This window comes from Panthera uncia (genome assembly GCF_023721935.1).
Source record: "Panthera uncia isolate 11264 chromosome A3 unlocalized genomic scaffold, Puncia_PCG_1.0 HiC_scaffold_12, whole genome shotgun sequence".
Lineage (NCBI taxonomy): Eukaryota > Metazoa > Chordata > Mammalia > Carnivora > Felidae > Panthera > Panthera uncia.
The window spans coordinates 39047359-39069448 of record NW_026057579.1 but is presented as its reverse complement, the minus strand read 5'-3'; the positions used below and the strand labels follow the sequence as shown (position 1 = coordinate 39069448).

The 22090-nt window shown below is 53.5% G+C and overlaps 1 protein-coding gene across 1 annotated transcript in view; it reads left to right on the top strand.

Moving 5' to 3' along the window:
* SNTG2 (syntrophin gamma 2) overlaps positions 1 to 22090 on the top strand; it is a 128721-nt gene that overhangs the window by 50125 nt on the left and 56506 nt on the right. The window contains 1 exon segment of the mRNA XM_049652613.1: positions 12814 to 12941. Coding sequence (XP_049508570.1) covers positions 12814 to 12941 — 128 coding nt within the window.

Here is a 22090-nt window from a genome sequence, read left to right as displayed (position 1 = left end):
AAACAGCTTGTGTGGGGCTGTGTGTATTTGCTGAGACAGTTTCCTGAGGCTCACGTGCGGCTGGTTCTGGAGAGGCCTCGGTGGCCTCGTCTACTTGGCCGCCTCACCAACCAGCCGCAGTGAGGTCCTTGCTCCATTCGCTGCAGTTTCAGGGAAGGTGCGGGTGGCCGGCCCGGTGTGTGCAGCCTCGGGCTCCGGTCATCTTGACACACCGTGTTCCCAGAGGAAATGAAAACAGGAAGTCAGTAAAAGCTGACGCTGTTAAGAAACTGTCTTAATTCTTGTCTATTTGTTGTTTTTTACAGTTTGTTTATCTATTTTGAGAGAGAGATTGAGAGAGAGAGCATGTGCGCATGAGTGGGGGAGCTGCAGAGAGAGAGGGAGAGAGAATCCCAAGGAGGTTCCATGTTGTCAGCAGAGAACCTGACGTGGGGCTCGATCCCAGGAACCGTGAGATCATGACCAGAACCAAAGTCAAGAGTCCAATGCTGAACCGACCGAGCCCCCCAGATGCCCCCGGGTCCATTTAAAGAAAATTAGGAAACAAAATGCTTCGAGAGGTCCCTGCTGCCCCGGGCCCAAGGCCCTTCTCTTTCGCTCGAGAGAGAAGACTCACTGTTCTGAGGGGACGTCAGTGGAAACCTGACCGCACTGTGCATGTGCTTCGCGGGGATTCAAGCAAGGCTGTTAACCGACACACTGATCGCGCTGTGCAAGAACGAAGTCTCCTTTCCAAGCTTCTGGGTGTTAAACAAAAACTTGAAAGGACTAATGAGGGTGCACCCCCCCAAACTGGCATGCGGAATGTTACAGAGATGAGCTCGGCTGAGGCCACAGTTCCACATCCACGGAAAGTCAGCTACTGAGAAAATTCACCGTAAGCAGAGGCTGAAGTGGGCGTCAACCCGGATTCTATGGGAAAACAGGCCTTGTCGTTTTGTTGTATTCAGCACTAACTGAGCGTGGCCCCTGTGTTCCCGGGTCAGTGCTGTGGTGTCCACGTGGCCCTCCTGGTCCCCCAAAGCTGCCATCGCTGACTCTGTTTATAGAGGAGGAAACTGAGGGTCAAAAGGGTTACATCCGAGTAATGAGTAGCAAAAATAAGTAGCAGGGTTGGAGCCAGGTCTGTGTTTGGGTTAGACAGCGTTTCTCATTAAGGGGGTATATTTGTGTAAGACACGCATGTGTATGTGATCACCATACTTACAGTAACACAAGATTTGTTACTCTTTGTTCATAATGTGTTGTACACGCGAAGTGTATACGTTTATACAATGCATGCAAGTACTTAAATGAAAGGCTGAGCTGAGCCAGAGAGCAGAACCGGTGGCAGGACGAGCCCAGGATGTCATAAGGCAGCCAGTGTCGGGTGCCCGGCTGAGAGGGGACGGTGACGTTCAGAAGCATAGGTGCTGGAGATCCGGGCCTCCTGGTTCTGCATTAAAGCATCGTTCTGGTCTGGATTTGTCCATCGCCACGTTCTGGCTTTGCAGGCAGTTGTGTTCAGACACAGGACCTAAGACCGTGGACGGACATAAGAACATGCAGCGTTATGCCACATGGATCTCTTCCAAACTTCCGTTGAGTGTGTAAATGTGACAGGTTTGTTGGCAAATTTACCGACTTAAATTCAGACACTGAAAGCGTCTACTAGGAAATTCTAACTGACGAGTTCTTCCTCCCAAGCTGGGACTTGGGCGTGTGTGGTGATTGGTGCCAGGATGGGTCTGAGCTTGGGTTCGGGAAATGGTGCGACCTGACCGCCAGAAACCTGGCTTTGCCTGCAGCACACCGTCTCTGAGCCCCCGGCCTGTATCTGGTGACATCTCACGGGCTGGCCCTGGGGCGGCTGTACGCAAAACAGCCACAGCTGTGGTCTGCATCCCCCCCATTCTTTGGTGCCCAGGGACCTAGAGAGGAGAGTAAGAGACCAGAGAGGTCACGGGTGGTCATGGGAGGAGTAGACACCTGTCACGGGGAAGCTGGAGCCCGTGTCCCCTCCACCCTGTGACAGCTGCTGCACATCTTGTGAATGTCCGGGACCCTCTGGCGTCACTGGAGTGAGGACGTGAGGGGTCTGCTGAGGGGGCAAGGTGGCCGTCAGGTCGAGGGCACCAGCGGCTGCTCCCTGGTGAAGGTGGCAGAGGGTCCAGGCCTCCGTGGGTGGTCCTTGTGGCCTCTGGGAAGGCACGAGAGACCCACAGACCGGGCGTGGACATATCACCCTAACCCTGCGGCCAGTGCTTCCTGGGGCTCTCCCGCACCTGATGTTTCTGTGAAATCTTGTGTCTGGGATAGATTTCTACTAAAATTACATTTAATAATGTTAGGCTATTTTAATTTTATAGTTTTGTATAAGCAATAGCTAAAAACTATTCTTCTGTAGTGAAAATGTGGAATGGTGAATTACTGCTCTTACGTTAACTGATTTATGTTCAGTATTTCTGCTTTGCAATCTCACGCGCTGCATTTGCTCTTACGTCAAAAGCACAAAATGACTCAGCAAGGTGTGTCTTGTGTAGAAAAGGCAGGATCCACAGTTTCTAGTAAAATGTCAGTGTGGGGGATGAGTAAATGACAGAGGCCATTGGGCCTCTAACAGGTGCATTTCCTCCTCACCACGGGCACCTCGGCGACAGCTTCTCTGGCTGTGACAACCGTGTCCACACCATCCTGGCTGCAGTTCTGGACTAGCTCAGGGCAAACCGCAGGACAGAGGACCCCAAAGGAAGAATATCCTGCAAAAAACACATTCCCTTCGCTCCACAGACGTTCACAGTCTGTGCCATTCCGAGGACATTCAATGACGTGCAGATGAAAAATTAGGAAATACTTGTTTTTTAGAGATGGATGTGGCCATAAACGCCCGTAGGGGCGCTGACCCGACAGATATGACTGTAAACGCCCATAGAGGCGCTGACCAAACAGATGTGGCCATTAATGCCCGCAGGGGCTCTGACCCGACGGATGTGGCCGTAAACACGAGTAGGGGCACTGACCCGACAGGTACGACCATAAACGCACGTAGGGGCGCTGACCCGACAGGTATGACCGTAAATGCCCGCAGGGGCGCTGACCTATAATTTCTGTAACGTAGTAAATGGGTGGTTCTGGATGGAGTGGACCTTGCATGGGCCCAGGTCCCTTCGTACAGCCTGCTTCAGCTCTGGATTCTTCTGTGTGAAAAGAGCAAAAGATACTTTTCCTGCTGTTTTAAAATGTGTTACAGTAAATACGTGTTCATCTTGTTCGTTTTGTGATTCGGAGGGCACGGCCACACTTGGTGCCCAAAGGCAGGCACCAGGTGGACCTGCTCCGGCCCCGGGAGGCGAGGCGGCTGGTCGGGGGGTGTCTCCCGCAGGGGCAGCTGGGTGCTGGGTGGTCAGGGGCCGGAGCCCTCGGGTCAGTGCTGGGACGTGCCCTCCCCGGGAGCCGTGCCGCCACCCCACCGGCTGCCCGCGGGGACGTGGAGGGGTCCGTCCTAGCCCAGCGGCCATCCTGGTGTCGCTTCTCGGGCCACCCCGCCCCCACCCCACGCTGAGCCACTGCCCAGCTGTGTGCCCTGGGGTGGTGCTGACGGTGTCACTGTGCCCCGAACCAACCCCCAAGCCCGTGTGCGGTGTGCACGGGTGGGTGTGGGTGTGTGCGGACGTGCATGTGTGGGTGTGCGGGTGCGTGCATGTGGGTGTACGTGGGTGCATGTGTGCGTGCGTGTGGGCGTGTACAGGCAGGCGTGCAAGTGTGGGTGTGCATGCCGGGGTGCATGTGTGGGGAGGCGTGTGCGTGGGTGTGGGTGTATGTGGGTGCGCGTGTGCATGCAAGTGCACGCGGGTGGCCTGGGAAGTAGCACACTGCGGAGGCCAGCCCGCAAAGAGAAGAGTTCTGGAAGCAAAGTCACCACCCGAAAGCTGAAGGAAACATGACACTAGAGACAGAGTAGAGTCACCAAGCCTGTCCCTGAGATGAGTGTCAAGCCCGCCCTGTGCCAACGTGATTACGGGTTTTTAAAGTAAGAAAGACGAGAGCATCGGGCGTGAACAGTGTTGAGAAGGGCCCGTGACGCTGCAGTCAAAATAGTTCGTCATCAGACACGTCGCGTACTCACCTTAAATTACATGCTGACAGCAGAGTTAATTACGCGATTATGGAAACATTCTTTCCTTTAAGAAACTCCCTCAGAGCCCTGCCGGGAGCTCAGAGGTGACAGTTCAGTCTGGCTTTTCCGCCGCTCGGCTCGCCTCCCCTCGCTGAATCTCTGATGCTGAGAAAGTAGTGTCTCAAGGTTCTTAACTGTTAAGAGTTCAGATTTAAAATTCCGCGCTGGTATCCGGGCTTCATACCCACCGTGGGGTCTTCCTCGTAGGGGAAACACAGTGTGTGCGGAGGATGTGAGGCTTCTGGGTTTTTTTTTCGTTATTTAGGGGTATATAGGTGACATGTGTCTTGTTTTCCGCAAGAAAAGAAGTGTTTGTAAAAGTCTTACCTACATTTTGTTCTAATCAATTTCACTTCTAAAAGCACTAATGTTATGACACAAGGTCAGAGTATTTTACTAAGGCAAGGAGTATTTTCAAAGTCTGTCTCTTCAGGGAGGTACGGGGAGGGCAGGAGGCCGAGGGAGGGGACTGTCCCCTCCAGGTGCACCCCACCTGCCCTTGGCTTTCCGGATGTGGCTCAGATACCCTTGGCAACCCCTAGGGGTTTCACCCAGTGACCACATGAGGCCGTGAATGTCACATCCATTTCACAGATTTTAAGTGTAGGGGTAATTGGGACTTCTCACAGAAACCCATCTTCTTAAATTGCCTCTAGGTTGTGAAGGTCCCGCAGGGTTCCCAGACCAAGTCATGGTGACGAGGCGTCCAGCTTCGGCCGCCTCTCCCCCAAGGCACCACACGGTGCTTCCTGTTACTGTGTGCAATACCAAAGTACGGTTGTGTTGTGTCACAGTCTGAAATTAGATTTAAAAACGGGCCCGCACCTCCAGCAGGATGTATCAAGGTCGAAATTATGAACTTGTGACCCACAGGCATCTTTGTCTGCTGTGCAGCGCTCTTGCCATTAATTGAACACTAAGTGGTGAATATTCAGCTGCTTGCCAGCATTTGAGTCTTTCCTGGGTTTAAAAATTACCTTTACTTTATTCATCAAAACTAGAAAGAAATCCAAGTCCCATCTTGGAGCTTCTCTAAGGATAACACCGAGGCATTGCAGTCCGCCACGTAGAAGCATATTCTAAAGAGCCACGTAAAATAAAGGTTTGGATTTGGAGTCTTTGGTCTGTGGTCTGCGTAACAAATTTAGTATACCGCCTTCTCAGGAACCTCCAGTGAATGGCTGCCTCATAGTCATTGGCTCCATGTTCGGTCAGAATATCCAAAATCCAGAACTTCAATAAAGCCACCAAACACTTGCCGTCCATTCTAGTGACTTATTAGTTAATTTCATGGAAATAAATGTGGAAAGAAGCTGGTTGCTATGGACTCTAACCTGTGAGCCCCCGGTGGGGGCCCTGAGCTGCATCAGATAGCCCATGAGCAGGCATGAATTATACAGCACTCTGCTCTGGTACGAAAATATCGACCATCATTTTAATTATTTAATTGAAATCATTTTATTTATTTATTTTTTTTAAACGTTTATTTTTGAGGGAGGGAGAGAGAGTGACAGAGTGTGAGCAGGGGAGGGGCAGAGAGAGAGGGACACAGAATCTGAAGCAGGCTCCAGGCTCTGAGCTGTCAGCACAGAGCCCAACACGGGACTCGAACACATGAGCTGTGAGATCATGACCTGAGCCGAAGTCAGACGCTCATCTGACTGAGCCACCCAGGCGCCCCAGATTGAAATCATTTTAAAATTACAGTTAATATTTCTGTTTTAAAAATTACATTTAGGTTATGCACTGAATGATGCTTAATCAGCCTACCAACATGGACGTTTTTAAACACCCTTCTCCCTAGAAACAGACACAGTGCTTGGGTACTACAACATCTTGCGTGGCCTGGTCCTGATACACGCAAGTGGTGTTTCGTGACGCGTGTCAAAGCGCGTGCAGTGTCAAAGTAACGGAGATTCCAAAGCCATATCTAAGCACCTGTACAACACGAATCTCAAAGAAGGGGGCCTGAGAATTTATCTCTTACAAACTCCCTTTATGATTTGTATGCACAGTGACATTTTCAAGTCCTTGCACGAGACATCAGATGTGTGAAACAAGACAAAGCAGCTGTTGGCACAGACCTCCCCTCCAGCACGGGTTCTGAGAAGATCCGTGAGCACAGGAAGAACCAAGTGCACTTGAAGAAGCCCGCACAGCACGTCTCCCGCAGTGCTAACCTCTGCCCTAAATAGTAGAAGCAAGGTGCTTGTTTTCAGGTGCTGGGCAGCCGGCCATATGAGACCGTGAGCCGTGACGGAGGGGACACCACAAGGTGACAGTGCAACTCACACACAGTGTGTGGTCCTGGCGCACCGAGGAGACAAGGACAAGGACGCAGGGCTTCTGGATCAGTTAGAAGCCGTGGGGCGGGGCAGCAGGGTCCCCGGAAGGAGGTGGCGTTGGGAGCTGGAAGTGTGTCTACGTAGGTTTTGCACAAGTCCTTGGCCGAATGCCAGGATACCAGTGCACAGGGAAAGACTACCCCGTGCCCCCCCATCAAGGCGCTGAGGGGCACAACAAGCAAAGATGCCAAAGGTCTAGCCGTGCTGGTAACACTGCGGCTCCATCCTGGCCGAACCGGAGAAACTGTGCTAGATACGCAGCTGCGAATTCAGAAGGGCTGCGCCTCAGGCACAGAGGCAACCATAAAGCTGCCGTAACGGGGTCTCTAAAACCAACCCTTGGAAACAAGTGTGGACAGGACAGCACTGGAGGCTGAATCCCTTCAAGTTACAGGGGTTTAGTAAACACTTTGGTTTCTGCAAACCCACCCCAACATAGTTTAAAACTCCCTACGTTTAAGGTGATTACGGTAAGCGATCTACCTGCTGAACAGAAATGCCCTGGAAGAAAACATAATCCATAGTCACTACCTTGTGTCGTTGATAACGTCTGGTCCGCAGCCAGAAACTACGAGTGACGCAAACAAGAACAAGTGATATGAAGCTAAGAAAACACGCAAGCAGTAGAAATAGACCCCATGTGAAAATACGGAATTTAGCAGACAAAGATCTTAACGCAGCACTTTCAAATATGTTTAAGGCCTTAGAGGAAAATACGGTCATAATGACTGAACAGATGGGGACTCTCAGTGAAGAATCTGAAACTTCAGAAAATGAACAAATGGTAACCATAGAACTGGAAGCATAATAATTAGAATCCAATGCCTACTAGTTCGTCTTCCCATGGATAGAAGATTGCAGTAGGACTGCTCGAGAGACCAGGAGACAAATGGAAAATTGCCCATCTCAAGAACAGAGACAGACTGACAAATGAGCCCCAGTGATGTGTGGGACACATCAGGTGGACGAGTCCCAGAATGAGGATGGGGATGATCAGAAGCCCGACGCACACAAAGAAAACTATTCCAATCAAACTGTCGAAAACCGAAAGAGGAAATTCAGGCAGCAGCCATATTTTAAAAAGACATAACTTACCCGGGTACAATGATGTAAATGAGTGTTTATTAAGAATTTTACATGCATGGGATAATATTCTTTAAAAATGAAGGGATACAGACTTTTTTAAGTTTTTTTTTATTTTTTATTTTTTTTAATATGAAATTTATTGTCAAACTGGTTTCCATACAACACCCAGTGCTCATCCCAACCGGTGCCCTCCTCAATGCCCCTCACCCACCCTCCCTTCCCTCCCACCCCCCACCAACCCTCAGTTTGTTCTCAGTTTTTAATAAGAGTCTCTTATGTTTTGGCTCCCTCCCTCTCTAACCTCTTTTTTTTTTCCTTCCCCTTCCCCATGGTCTTCTGTTAAGTTTCTCAGGATCCACATAGCAGTGAAAACATATGGAGTCTGTCCTTCTTTGTATGACTTATTTCACTTAGCATAACACTCTCTAGTTCCATCCACGTTGCTACAAAAGGCCAAATTTTATTCTTTCTCATTGCCACGTAGTATTCCATCGTGTATATAAACCACAGTTTCTTTATCCATTCATCAGCTGATGGACATTTAGGCGCTTTCCATAATTTGGCTATTGTTGAAAGTGCTGCTATAAACATTGGGATACAAGTGCCCCTACGCATCAGCACTTACAGACTTTTTAAAGTAAATCTAAGCTAAGAAAATGCCACCAGGGGGGCTGCACTACAGGAAATCCTGAGAGGTGGTCTTCCAGATGAAAGGACAGGATGCCAGTGGGAGGCGTGCATATACAAGGAGTGAGGAGCACCACAGGAGGAGTGTGCGTGTGTAAGATGTCTGTGCTTCCTTCTCTGAAGTTCCTTTGAAGTTAGATAATTCAGAGGACAGAATGATAGCACAGTAAAGTGGAGGTGGTGATGTATGTGGACGTAAGAGACAGCAAAAATAGCACCAAGGGTGGGGGCCAAGCACATTGAGATGCTCTGCTGTGAGATCCTGGCACTGGTGAAGGGAGGCATGGGAAGGAGGATGTATCAGATACAAGGTTTGAAGTGATGCGGTACTGACTCAGAGTAAACACTGATGAATTAAGAGTGTGTATTATGATCCCTATAGCCAATGAGGAGATAAAAAAGAATAATGAAAAAAATTAACCCCTAAAAAAGTATGTTCAATGAACTGGGAGAAAACCCAAGAGGAACAAATAACAAATTAGCAATGTATAACTAAACCCGTGACACGAGAATTATATTAAATGTAAATGAACTAAACGTTCCATTTGAAACAAATTGTAAGACTGAATTAGACCCAAGTCTGCTTACCACGGGAAGTATTGTTTAAATGTAAAGATGCAGATGGGTAGAGATTAAAAGAGTAGAGAATATGTATCTTATAAACAGTAACCAAAAAAGGTGGCTTTGTTAACGTCTAACAAAGTAGTCTTCAAGATAAGGAGTGTCCAAAAAACAAAGAGAAGTGTTTTGTTATGATTAAAGAATCAATTCATCAGGAAGACGTTCTAGTCTTAAGTATGGCACACACCCAGTAATAGAGCTTCCAAATACATATACCAAAACCTGGCAGAAATGAGAATTAGACAAGCCTCTCATCATCTATGGAGATTTTAATACTCTTTATGCAGAAGTTGATATGACGTGTAGACAGAACATCAGTAAGGACATAAAGGACATAATCAACCTTATGAACCAACTGGAACCTAACTGCCTTTTACAGGAAACCACACCCCAAGCCTACGGGGTGAATATGGAACGTTCACCAAGATCACGTGCAGGGCTGTGATAGGCTATTTAGGACTGTAAACTCAACTATTCTGTAATTGGTGAATTCTGTCAAAGAAATAACATGTGACCTCCACAGTTTTTCAGGAAATAGAGGAAGATGGAATGTATCCCACTAATTGTGTGAGGCCAGGATAATACGGGTACCGGAACCTTTCAATGGCATTATAAGTAACGAACGTTACAGACAACAACCCTCACGAATGCTGGTGCAAAAATGGTCAACAACCTGTGAAAAAACCCAAAGGGTACCACATCATGAGCAAGTGATGTTTGCCCCAGCAGCGCAAGCGGGCACAACATCCAAAGTGCTGACTTAACTGATAACACAGCAAATGTGCTGATAATATCCTCCAACTGGAAGGAGCCCAGATCTCCTTTAGCAGGTGAGTGGATGAGAAATGCAGGTATACGCAAACAGTAGAATACTACTCACTGATGAAAATGAATCCTCTGCCGATACATCTCACAGACTTCCTGCTGAATGGAGCCTTGTGCATATACTTCCTGTGTGGTCCTATTTGTAGAAGTTCTAAGAGTCAAAACTAATCTGGCTGATCTGACTTCTGTCAGACTGACGTGACTGGAGGGCAGGAATTGCCTACAAACTGCCACAGGGAACTTTGTGGGGACAAGGTTTGTGTGGGTGTGGATGGGGCAGAATTAGCCTGTGTCGTGATTCAGGTTCTGGCATGGGGTGTATCTATTTGTCAAAGCTCATCAAACTGTGCTCCTACATGAGTACACGTTGTAGGTGGTTCATGCCTCAAGATTGCTCAGTAAAAATAAAAGGAGTTGCAAAGCCCACAATTATCCAAAGTAGGAAGAAGACAGCAATACCTGAAAAGTTGCTTTCAAATCTCTTATTCAAAGTATTACGATGACTAATATTTTTTTTTCTTTTAAAAAAATGATTTAGGGGCACCTGGGTGGCTCAGTCGGTTAAGTGTTGGACTCGTGATTTCAGCCCAGGTCGTGATCTCATGGTTCATGAGTTCGAGCCCCGCATCGAGCTCTGCCCTGACAGCACAGAGCCTGCTCGGGATTCTCTCCCCCCCGCCCCTCAAAATAAATTAATAAAGTTTAAAAAATGCCTTAAAGACGTATTTCGGCATACAGCAGAGATGGAGACCCCCATTAGTGGGGTCGGCGCAGCAGAGAACGGGGGTCCGCTCCCCCTCGCTCTCGGCTCCTGCTCACGCGCTCGGCGAACTAGGGTCGCCGCTCAGGGCCGCCCCTGCTGACGCTCGTTCCTGCAGAATCGTCCTTACCCCTCACGGCCGTTGCCTGTTCCCGCTAGGCCATCAGGGTCTCGGGCCAGCCTGTAGGCCGCTCTTCAGACAAAGCCTCAGGCATCTTAGTAATCCTGTAAAACGTGCGAACGCCGTGTTCTCCTCGAGCAAGTGCTGATAACTGCTAAATTATATTTAGGTACAGACTTCATTCCAAGGGAGTTAGAGCAAGAGAAGCTCTCCCTACACAAGGGATAAATAGAACAAAGCATAATCACCCTCAAGGACCCGGGTTCCTATTAAACAGAAGGTGCTCTGCCTCCGAGCGCGAGGTCTGTGGGTGAGTCCCGCTTTGTGTCAAGTGTGACCCATAAACGTTCTTCTCTTCCGTGCCCTCGATCGCGATTATTGGCAGTATGGCTCTAACTAAGTTTCAAAAAGAGAAGAGGAAGAAGGTCTTCAGGAAACGTACCAAGTGTGTGATGAGGTTTGGGCCGAATTTTTTCCCTCTTTTTACAGTTTTGAATTTCCCAGTTGTGTTGGGTGTGGTCGTGTCTCCACCGTGAAGGTGGTGTTTTCGTGCTTCCGTGTGGACACGTGTGCGTGCACGCCTGAGGAGAGCCGGCACGCTGGCATGCCGTGTGCCACGCGTGGCTCTCCGTGCCCGTGCGTGGCAAGACGCCGGGACGCGCGTTACTTCATCTTCTCTCACTCACTCCCAAACAGTTTCTGTGTCTTGTATCACAAGTACTTGGTTTTCCTGGCGTTTCTCAGATGTCTCCATCGTGTGGCACGTCGGGGAACCAGAGGGAAGAGATTGCCCTGGGGAGGGTCTGTGAGGGCCTCCCCACGGGGCCGCCCGCCCCTGACGCACCTGCCCCGACGCTGTGCCTCCAGCCGCCCCCAGCGGCTCCCGAGGTTCCCACCCGTTCAGAATCCGTCTCGTGGTCACTGCGGCAGCGAACAGGAAACGTCCCGGGACTCGGTTGGTTGCACATCGGTGTTTCACGACGGCCTTTTCCGCTTTAGCTCTTCGGCAGCTTTGGGCCGCGTCACAGAGCAAGCGGGGGAGGGCACGTTTTGCGTCGCCTGCAGTGGGCGCGTGACTCCTGCCTTAACCTGTGCGGGTTGTGAGGCGCTGACTGGCACAGCCCGCGGCGTCTCGGGTCCGCTGTGGGAACGCGGCCCCTTGCTCCTGCAAAGCTAGAAGGGTTGAGCAGCTCTGCTTGCTTTCTTTTTCTTTTTTCTTTTTAACGTTTATTCGGTTTTGAGAGAGAGAGACAGAGAGAGAGAGACAGAGAGTGGGCGGGGGAGGGGCAGAGAGAGAGGGAGACACAGAATCCGAAGCAGCTCCGGGCTCCGAGCTGTCCGCACACAGCCCGGCTCGGACCCACAGACCACGAGATCATGACCTGAGCCGAAGTCGGACGTTCCGCCGACTGAGCCCCCCAGGTACCCCCACACAGCTGTCATTTCTTACAGGAACCTGGACAGCAGGGAACTCGGGGAATTGGCCCTTTGCCCTTGGAGCCGGTGGTGCTGAGTCGGGGGCTGCTGTGCGCTCGGGAGCCTGCGTGCTGGCCGGATGCCCTCACCCCTGCCCGGGGCTGCCGTCTCCATGCTGGGCCACGGGCTCCACGGGAGGATGGGTCAGGCTGCTACCGGCCCCTCCCTCAGAACCCAGACGGGAACTTGGGGGTCCTCTTGCCTGGAGCCCACCTCTGATCCTGCCGCCTGCGGACCTGGCAGCGCGGGGTTGGGTCACGAGCCCGTTTGCCTGGGTTCCGCGTTTCCCACGCACCTGCCTGTGATCTGCAGGCTCCACGGAGGAGGGACTGTGCTCGCACCCACTGGACAGTCAGCGTGGCCCCTGACCCGGCCTCTGTGCGTGTGTACCTTCTGTCTCCGGACCCGGAGGCGCTCCACTGCAACGTTTGACATGGGCGTGGCCGCAGCCCCTCGGCCTCCTGGACTCACCCCTTCCCACGTCAGTCTCTCTCCCCGAAGCTTCCCCTTTGACCTTTCTCTTCTGTGCAGTGTTTTGTTAACAAAAAAGAGAATTAGTTTAAATTCACATGGGAGGGCACTTACTTCTTTCCAGATCTTTCAGAAAATTGTCACATGCTTTTTAAACAGTTGAAATGTATTTCCTTTGAATTTTAGGGGACAGGATGCTGCTGGCTGTCCCTGCATTCGGTGCTGACCGACTCTGTGACTGTTGCTTCTTGCTTATCGTGCACAGGATTCACCATCGCCTTCCTCGCCCGCAGCTGATGCGCCACAGTATGAGAAGCGCTGGCTGGACACGCTGTCGGTTCCTCTGTCTATGGCCCGAATCTCCAGGTGCAAGGCTGGAACAGGAAAATGCAGGTGTGTGACCGCGTCGGAAAGCGGGACGCTGGCACACCCCCCAGCCACCGCCTGTCCCAGAGTGTCTGTGTCGTGAGGCAAGCGTGTGTGACGTCTTCCGGTAGAGCGAGCATTTGCGAAATAAATAAGTAACAAGTCAGAGGAAAGGTAGGCACTGAAAAGAAACCGTAATCAGAGCAGTAGTGGATTTGTTGTTGGCAACAGTCCTCCCGTGGTGAGGTGATTCGTGTTAGTTCTTCTGAATCGTTGATCACTGGAAAACCCTATGTTCGTGTGTAAGTGTCGGTAGAATTAGACAGGAAGTAAGAGTGCATTCGTGTCCAAGTTGCAGACGATTTCAGAGAAGTCATTTAAAGTCTGTGGGCCTCGTTGTCACTGTTCATAAAATGAGGGGTTACACCTGCATCCGTGTCCAGTAAGGCTCCTTGTCTCCGAGCTCGGTTAATTAATCCATTTCAAAGATTTATGTGTGAAGGTTGTGTTTCCATAACTGTTTCTGCGGACTCAGCGTTTTGCTCTCTTACCAGGCATAGCGTGTCCTCTGTGGCTAACCACCGTGGCAGGGACGGCACGGTGCTGGTGAATTGCCTCTCGGTTGTATGACGGGTGTGCAGACACCTGTGTGAGCCGTGGCCTGCCAGCCAGGGAGGAGTTTGCTGTTTGCAAATTGAGCACTATCTTTGACAAAACGTGCGTGCCCGCACCTGCCTGTGGGTGTGTGCCCTCGTGCGCGCTCATGTGTGGGTGGGGGAGAGAGGAGTCCAAGGTTCTCTTCTCTGGTCCCTCGGCGAAGGAGGGAGTCTGTCTGATGGCGCTTTTGACGAACGGCTACCATTTCATTTTCGGTACGAAGTGACATTACTTGCGTAGCCTCTCACAGTCAACGTGCACGTCCGTGAGAGGGCACTTTTGACACCGTCGCGTGCACGCCAGCTCTGAGTCTAAGTTTTACGTGTGTGGCCGTTTGGAAAAGGTCAGTAGACCTGAGAAGGTAGGGAGGTGGGAAGACGTGGATGGATATGTGGGTAGGTAGGTAGGGGGACAGTAAGGTGGGAAGGTAGGTAGGTAGAGGGAGCGACAGAGAGGAGTAGGTAGGTAGGCAGGCAGGCAGGCCGAGATAGGCCCATCGGTAAACAGCCATGTGCAGGCCTAACAGCAGTCGTGGCCACAGATCCCTCTTAAAGTGTGTGTGTGTGTGTGTGTGTGTGTGTGTGTGTGTGTGTCTGCCCATCCCCCTGTTTGAATAAGAGGCTCTGGGAAAACCAGGGCCACTGGACGTCTTCAGGTACCTGCTGTCTCGCGGGACGAAGGGGCGGCCCGGACCAGCCTCTGGTTGGAAGGCCAGCGCTCTCGTTTCCCACAGGCCGCGGCTGTGCCCTGTGTCGTCCGCGGGGTGCGTGACAAAACGCTACCGCCTGACTGGGTTCTGCCAGCCGCTCCGCTGCCTGGGGTGTTCAAGCGGGTGCTCCTGGCGACGGGAGAGCCGAACCCATCGGGCCTCCAGCAGGCGCCCGCCGGGATGAGCACGTTGTGCCTGTGGACAACACGTGGTTCGGGAGGGCTCCCGCTGCCGCCTCGGTGCCGCCCCGTCTCCTGTCCCGGCAGAAAGGCCGCAGAGCCACCAGCCCACAGACAGCCCTCAACTCTTCCGGAGACAAAAACGTGACGGTTGAAGGCCCCATGTCACCCGGGCAACACGTGCGGGTCCAGAGACGTCTCAGGGGCGCATCCTCTAAACACACGATTGGCTCAGTCCATGCTTGGTTGTGCTTCACCCGGTGCCTTCGAAAGGACGCCGGTTTGGGATTCCAGGACCCGGGTTTGAGTCGAGGCGCGTGTGCCAGGGTTTGGAAGTAAAGGCAGAGAGGACGCCTTTAGGACCAAGGGAACTGTGCAGGCAGTGTCCAGGGTCATCCCAGGAGGCTTCCGGAGATGGCCTGGATACGCCCCGGAAAGCCTTGCTCTCCTCGGACAAGCCGCCAGACCGCTGGGGAGGCGCACGGCGCGTGGGGAAGAGTCCTGGGTCTGGAAGGGTCCTGGAATCGACATATTGCCGGTTTCCCTTTGCCTTTCCAGGGCCCCGTGGCTTCACCCAGCGAGGCGTGCGTTTAAACAAGTAGGTGGGGAAAGATGTTAATACCTCACTGCCTCCTAAGGTCTCGCGCAGGTAACGTAAACTAACGCTGTAGGTTTAAAGGAGCTCTCAAGTATCCTGAAGGCTTGTGAAATTACAGAATTCCTAAGTTCTGCAGAAGAGGAATGCCTGACCTGAAGGAAGAAAATCACGATTTGAGAGATGTCACCAAGAGCGTCAGGCAGTCTGAGTCTGTCCCGCAGGCACTGGGCACAGCTGGACTCGTTTGCAGGGCACAGACCTCCGTGGTCCTGCTCAGACTAGCCTCTCCATGCCTCTGGTTTAATGCTGGCCTCGAAGACAGTATGGACGGGGCACCTGGGTGGCTCAGTCGGTTAAGCAGCCAACTTCGGCTCAGGTCACGATCTTGCGGTTCGTGGGTTCAAGCCCCGCGTTGGGCTCTGCGCTGATAGTTCAGAGCCTGGAGCTGCTTTGGAGTCTGTGTCTCCCTCTCTCTCTGCCTCTCCCCTGTTCACACTCTATCTCTCTCTGTCTCTCAAAAATGAATAAATGTAGGGGTGCTTGGGTGGCTCAGTCAATTAAGCATCTGACTTCAGCTCAGGCCATGAACTCGCGGTCTGTGGGTTCAAGCCCCGAGTGGGGCTCTGTGCTGATAGCTCAGAACCTGGAGCCTTCTTCGGATTCTGTGTCTCCCTCTCTCTCTGCCCCTTCCCTGATTGTGCTGTGCCTCTCTCTCAAAGATAAATTAACATTAAAAAATGACCAAGAAAAAGTACAGAGTTGTTTCTGAAACTAGGAAGCGAGGAAGGAGGGGTGGGGAGGGAGGAGGAGGAAGGAGCAAAACTGTAGCTTCGGCCCTTTTTGCCTCACTTCTGTTGAGCCTCTGAAAGTAAGGGTGAAATTGTGTCTTATCACTGCAGCGATTCCATTTTTCTTCTGGGAGACGACCTTTCGTTAGAAGACAGAGCACAGAGTGTGTGTTCTTTCGTCGAGAGCAGGGCACCCGGGGGGCCAGTCGGTTAAGCGTCCGACTCTTGAGTCAGGTCATGATCTCAGAGTTTGTGGGCTGAAGGTCCAGGTCGGGCTCTGTGCTGACAGTGTGGAGCCTGCTAGGGACTCTCTCCCTCTCTCTGCCCTTCCCGCCCCCCAGAAAATAAGTGAATAAACCTTTAAAAAAGAAGAAGAAAGAGCACGTCGGGAGCCAGATGGTTTGCAGATGGGAACATTTTGAGAAGTGACGGGGCTGTCAGGATTATCCCGCTAAATACTCTGATTTCTATCGCAAGGTTGGTTTCGTGCCAGGAATGGACTCCTCTGTAGCAGATTTTCTGTGGTTGGGAATCGTGCAGGTGCAGCCTCGTGGCGCGTGTGGGCCTGGTGTGGCCGAGCAGAGCTGGGAGACCACGTCCCGCGTCCTGGGGGACGTGGCGTCTCAGTGAGGGGAGCAGCTTGTAAAGGATGTGGATGGAGTCGGCGGTCAGCAGGACAGTCAGGAACTCAGGGTCTGATCTGCGTCGGGCTCCTGTGCTCATCACTTGGCTTAATTTTTATCTAGGAAGATGGCAGGGGACAGTGGGAAGGAGCGGGCCAGACGTGTCCTGGGAGAGGCATCGTCACGGTCAGGTTTGTCATTGGACAGCGTCCGTGTCTCTGCTCAGGGGGGATCATGAAGAACCCTTGTGCTGTCTTCCTCCGTGGGGCCCACAGGGAGCCCGGTGCCCCGCAGGCCGGCTGGCAGTGCTCACAGCCAGGGCCCTGGTCTCCATCCCAGCACTCTGGCCGTAAGGGTTCTGGAAGTTTCATTTTAGGGGTAGAAAGTTAGGGTGCTCATATTTGTTGAAAGAGAATGATGCCATTCTGGAAGCGTCCCTACAGACCTGGAGCTGGTCCAGGTATGCGGAGTTCTGGGAGCCGGTGCCCACAAACCGTGTTTCTGAGCCTCAGACCTGCTGGGACGGCCGGGCAAGCCCGGCCGCCAGAGAGCGGGGGTCCTGATGCGGTGCCGGCCGGGGCTTCTGTCCGATGATTCCGTATGTCACTGGCCCAGCCTGGGTGACGAGCCTGCCTCAGAGCCGACACCCACCTAAGAGGCAAGTGAGGTCCCTGCATGAGCGGCAAATTCTGTGCTCCTTCATCCTGTGTTCCTGGTCCGTGATTACCTGCTTTAACGCCCACACAAGCCTGCCGTGCTTTCTCTGTGCGCTTTTCCAAAGCACAGACCGCGGCCTCACCATGCGTGGACGTGCTGCCCCCTCCACGCTGGTCCCGGGACGAGCTTCGCGTCACGGCTGGAAGGCGGGGTCTCGGCCATCCCTCGGGGAGCAGGGACCCCTGCGTCAGTGGTCAGCTCTGGTCAGGTCTGGGTGGCCTGCACAAGCCTGTGGAAACCACGGAGAGTCGCCCCCACCTCGTGACCCCCCCTGCTAACCTGATCAGTGGCCGTTCCTGGCACGGGCTGGGGTTGCCATAGAGCAGACACTGCCCGTTGATCAAACGTGTAGTGCGAAGCTGGACAGCCTCCCCGGCCAGGGACGGCGGGCCGTGCCCTCCTGGAGATTCGAACCCTGAGCCGTACCCAACGTAAACAGAGCCAGTGGCCGGGACTTGCTCCGTGGCTCTGATCCTGGGGGGCGCTCCCCTGTGGTATGTGCCAACGTAGAAGCGCTCTGTGTCTGTCTTCGCGGATCCAGTGGTGGTTTCCCCAAGTGGCACCTCCCGGCACTCTGAGGGTCACGAGCACCCCGCCTGCGGGTCCCCACATGCACGTCGTCGTCCTTCCAAGCAGGATGCGCCCGAATTGGGGGGGGGGGGGAGTGAACAGGCACCCAGAGCTGGACATGAAAACAATCAGGAGGGGTCTTAAGGTGGGAAGAAAGGGTGGCTGGAGACACACGTGCCTGCTTCCTGCCCACTGCACGGGTCCCTCAGCCAGAACAGAACCCCCCCCCCCCCACCGCTGCCCCAGTGCTGCACGCAGAGCAGGGGTGTTTAGTCCCGAGCCTCTGCCCTCACTTACCAAGGTCCCGTCCTTACAGGGAAATACAGGAACTGGAGGGACAGGGCCTCCACGCCACTGAGGGGGCGCTGTGCCCTGGATGACCTAACACTGTCCCGGTGCCCAGAGGATCTGCATCGCCCTCGACAGGAGGTCCACAGGCTCCCACGTGGCTCCGGGCAGGCCTCCCACATTCACACACGGGTTGGGCCCTGACCCCGGGAACAAAAGGGGACCCTGCTCTTGACTTATCCGAACAGCTTTCTAATCACTTTTGAGGACAAACCCAGGGAATCAGGTCTATCTGGGTTTCCATTCCTGCCTCGGCCTCGAGGGCAAGCCTGGGTGCGCCACACGGACCCTGCCTCCCAGGACCACGGCACCACGGGCACCTCCTGTCTCCGCCAGTCCCGCCCTGCTCTTACCCAGAGGCCGTTTTCTCCCTGAGACCGAAGGTGTCCCAAAATGCTTCCTGATGCCACGTGTCTGCCAGTCTGTGAGAAGGTGACGGGGGCCCTCAGGCGGCATTCGCAGGGCGCACGGACCCCTGCCCGGGGCCCACGCGTTCCTGCGCGGAAGGTGACAGAACCACTGCAGGTCCTCAAGCTCTGTGGCTGCCCCAACATGCTCGCTGCCTTCCAGCAGTGTCTCCGTCCCAGGAGCGAGCGCACGGGGTGGCCACACGGGGTGGCCACGGCCCGTCCGGACCGTCCAGCACATCCGGTTGTACCAAACAGGTGCACGCGCAAGATGCAGGCAGGCGCGGGAAGCAGGGGCGCCGAGTGGTGACGACCGCGGTCTGCGTGGTTCTGACGTACGGGAGATGCCCTTGTGATCCCCGCCAGGCAGCGTGCTGTCGTAAGGGCCGAGGTTGTAGAAGCAGAGACTGGGTTCTGTGCGTACGTGTGCACGCGTGTGCATATGCGTGTGTCTGTGTGTGTGTGTGCCTTTCCAGTTTCTGGCCTCGTGACCTTGGGTACGTCGATCCATCTACACAGGCCTCCGTCTCCTCGTCTCCAGGTGGTGACACCAAGGGGACCCTCTGCGTGGGATCATAGTGAGTCTAAAACCAGAGCGGTTTACGGTTTACGAACTGTCGTGCACAGTGCTGGTCGCAAGGTCGGAAGCAGCGTCAGGGAGCTATCTTTACCATTCGTTGTGTCATTATAACACACGAGGTATCTTTTTGGCCTCTAAACTTTGTTACTTATTTAACTTGAAAGACTTACATAGGATTGTGAAAATAACCCATACGCTCGTTGAAAGAACGTAAGATTCATTATGCGTCCCTGGCCCGTCTGAGAAGCGGAGACAGTGTGAGATGCTGTATGTTTTACACCCTCTTGAAAGAGAGTCTTTTCGATGCATTTTGGTGACTTCCATAAAATCAACTAACATGCTGTCAGCTGGAAATCGTTGACAAAAGGCTCTTTGGGGACACAATTTAAGCACCATGTGGACCAAGAAGTTACTGCGAACACTTCGCTGACAAACGCCAGACAGAGCGGAAAGTCCACGACTGCCGGAAATGAGCCTGTCCGGGGAACGTTCGCTGCAGACCTCGCGATGGGCGGGGAGGCCACGTTCAGGGTCAGTGGAGTCCCTCCGGGCCAGCCTCCCCGTCACCCGCACGCTTGGTGTGGGTTTGCCGAGTCACTTTCAGGGAACAGCCTCGACGTTCCCTTGTCCCGGACCCAGGCCGTCCCTCATGCCCCGGACTCACTTCCACAGTAGGGCCTCTGCGTCCCATGTGTGCCGTGCCGTCAGGAGTCGCCGGCTGAGACTCCAGATGGCCTCCAGGAGCTCTCGGGGCCCAGGGAGGGTCCTGCCCCTCTGCCTGTGGCCCCCGTCCCTTCCTGCCCCATCCCTGAGGACCTGAGACGTCGAATCTCCGTGACGGAGTTTTGCCCGGGAAGCGTGTGTTGACACGACTCGGTGCCGCGTGCTGCTCCGGGGACCCTGCTGTGTGTGTGCAAGTGTGTATATTCAGTGTGACAACCATCAGATTGGAACTTTAAGGGTCCTGCGTCCGAAACCTAGGAAGGATGGCGATGCTTCCTAGGGAAGGGAGGGGGTCGTGAGCGCTTGGAGGGCGGGGGGCCGCCAGCAAGGACGCGGAGCCTGTGCCGGGGGTGAGGATCGGAGCCGTTGGGGCGTCTCTGACACACACACCTGTGCACGCGTGCGCACACACCCCTGTGGATATGCACAGCTACAAATACTGACTCTGGGAAATTCAGAAAATGCAGGTGTGTGGGGGACCCGGAGCTGTCATGGCCTGTGACTCCGGTACGCTGGCCTAGACTTGCTGTGGAGACAGAGGTGACGTTGCGGATAAGTACGTGGGGGCCAGGGTTTCAGGCACAGCATCGATGCTCATGGTGCTCGGCGGAGCCGCCCGGGCGTGCAGAGAAACCCTGTGCTCCCGGGCGCCCCCACACTCGCGGGCGCCCTACAGACCCGCCAGCTGCATTCTGTGCTGCAAGCTGACCTTTCAGGGACCTGGGCTGCTTGGGGGCCTCACTGCTTCCTTGTTGGCAGTAAACCCGTAAGATGATTTTCACTGCAGTGTAGGGGACACACGATATCCTTTCAGTTTCAGGCCGGATCGAAGGGATCTCCTGTCTTTGTAGGTTGCAAGTGATCCCCACAAGTCCAGGTACCGCCTGCCCCCGTGCGGTGTCATTGGGGTGTGGCTGTCCTCTGTGTCACTCACTGCTTAGAGCTGGAAGTCCATACCCCCCCCACCGTCCCCCTCGCCTGCTTTGCCCATCCCCCACCTTCACTCCGGTGACCACCAGATTGTCTTCTGTATCCAGGAGTCTGTTTCCATTTGGTTTTGGTTTTTCACTTGTTTCATTTTTCAGATTCCACGTATGATTGGGATCACCTGGCACTTGTCTTTCTCCGTCCGACTTATTTCACCGAACGTTGTTCTCTCAAGGTCCATCCGTGTTGCTGCAAATGGCAAGATCTCGTTATTTTTTACGACTGAGTAATATTCCACTGTATATGTGTATCACAACTTCCTTTCTAAAAATTTTTAAATGTTACCTGAGTCGAAGTCGGGCGCTTAACCGACTGAGTCACCCAGGCGCCCCTAAATGTTTTTTATCTTTTTTGAGAGAGAGAGAGTGCAAGCAGGAAAGTGGCAGAGAGAGGATGAGAGAGAATCCCAAGCAGGCCCCTCGCTGTCAGCGCAGAGCCCGACGTGGGGCTCGAACTCACGGAGTGTGAGATCATGACCTGCGCTGAGATCAAGGGTCAGACACTTAACCGACTGAGCCCCCTGGGCGCCCCCGGTGCACCACATGTCCTTTATCCGTTCACCGGTGGATGGACACTGAGGTGGTTTCTACGTCTTGGCTGTTGTGAACGTGAGGGTGCATGTACGTCTTGGGATTGGCGATTTCACCTTCTTTTGACAAATACACGTGTGGCTCCGGGGTGGGAGGGTGGTTCTACTTGGAACTTGTTGAGGGGCCTCCACACCGTTCCCAGAGCAGCTGCACGGGGGCACCCCCACCAGCAGTGCACGAGGGTTCCCCTTTCTCCGTGTCCTCACCCACACCTGTTGTTTCCTGAATTGTTCACGTTGGCCGCTCTGACAGGTGTGAGGTGATGTGTCTTTGTGGCTCGATGATGCGCGATGGCGAGCCTCTCGTGTGTCTGTTGCGTCTGGATGTCGTCGTCGGCGAGATGTCCGTTCAGGTCCTCTGCCCGGTTTTTAATCGAACAAACGCACAGGTTTGGTCCCGTGACAGCTCGGTCCTGCCCTGCCCCCCACCTGTGTCAGGGCCGAGGACACAAGAGGCGGGAGATTCCTCAGCTCCTGGTGTGAGGTGCCCACCGCCTGTGGCCTCTCTGTCCACAGTCAGAAAACGCGATTTTCTATCCACGATCCGTGGGATATTTTGGATAATTGTCACTGCCTGATTCGTGCCAGGCTCTGTGACCCAGGTGTACTGTTTGAGTCATGAGGGTTTATGTTCTGAAACAGAGGAAACAACGCGGGTGAGATCCACGTGCACGGGTTCCGGGTGGCGTCGCGGTCAGTGC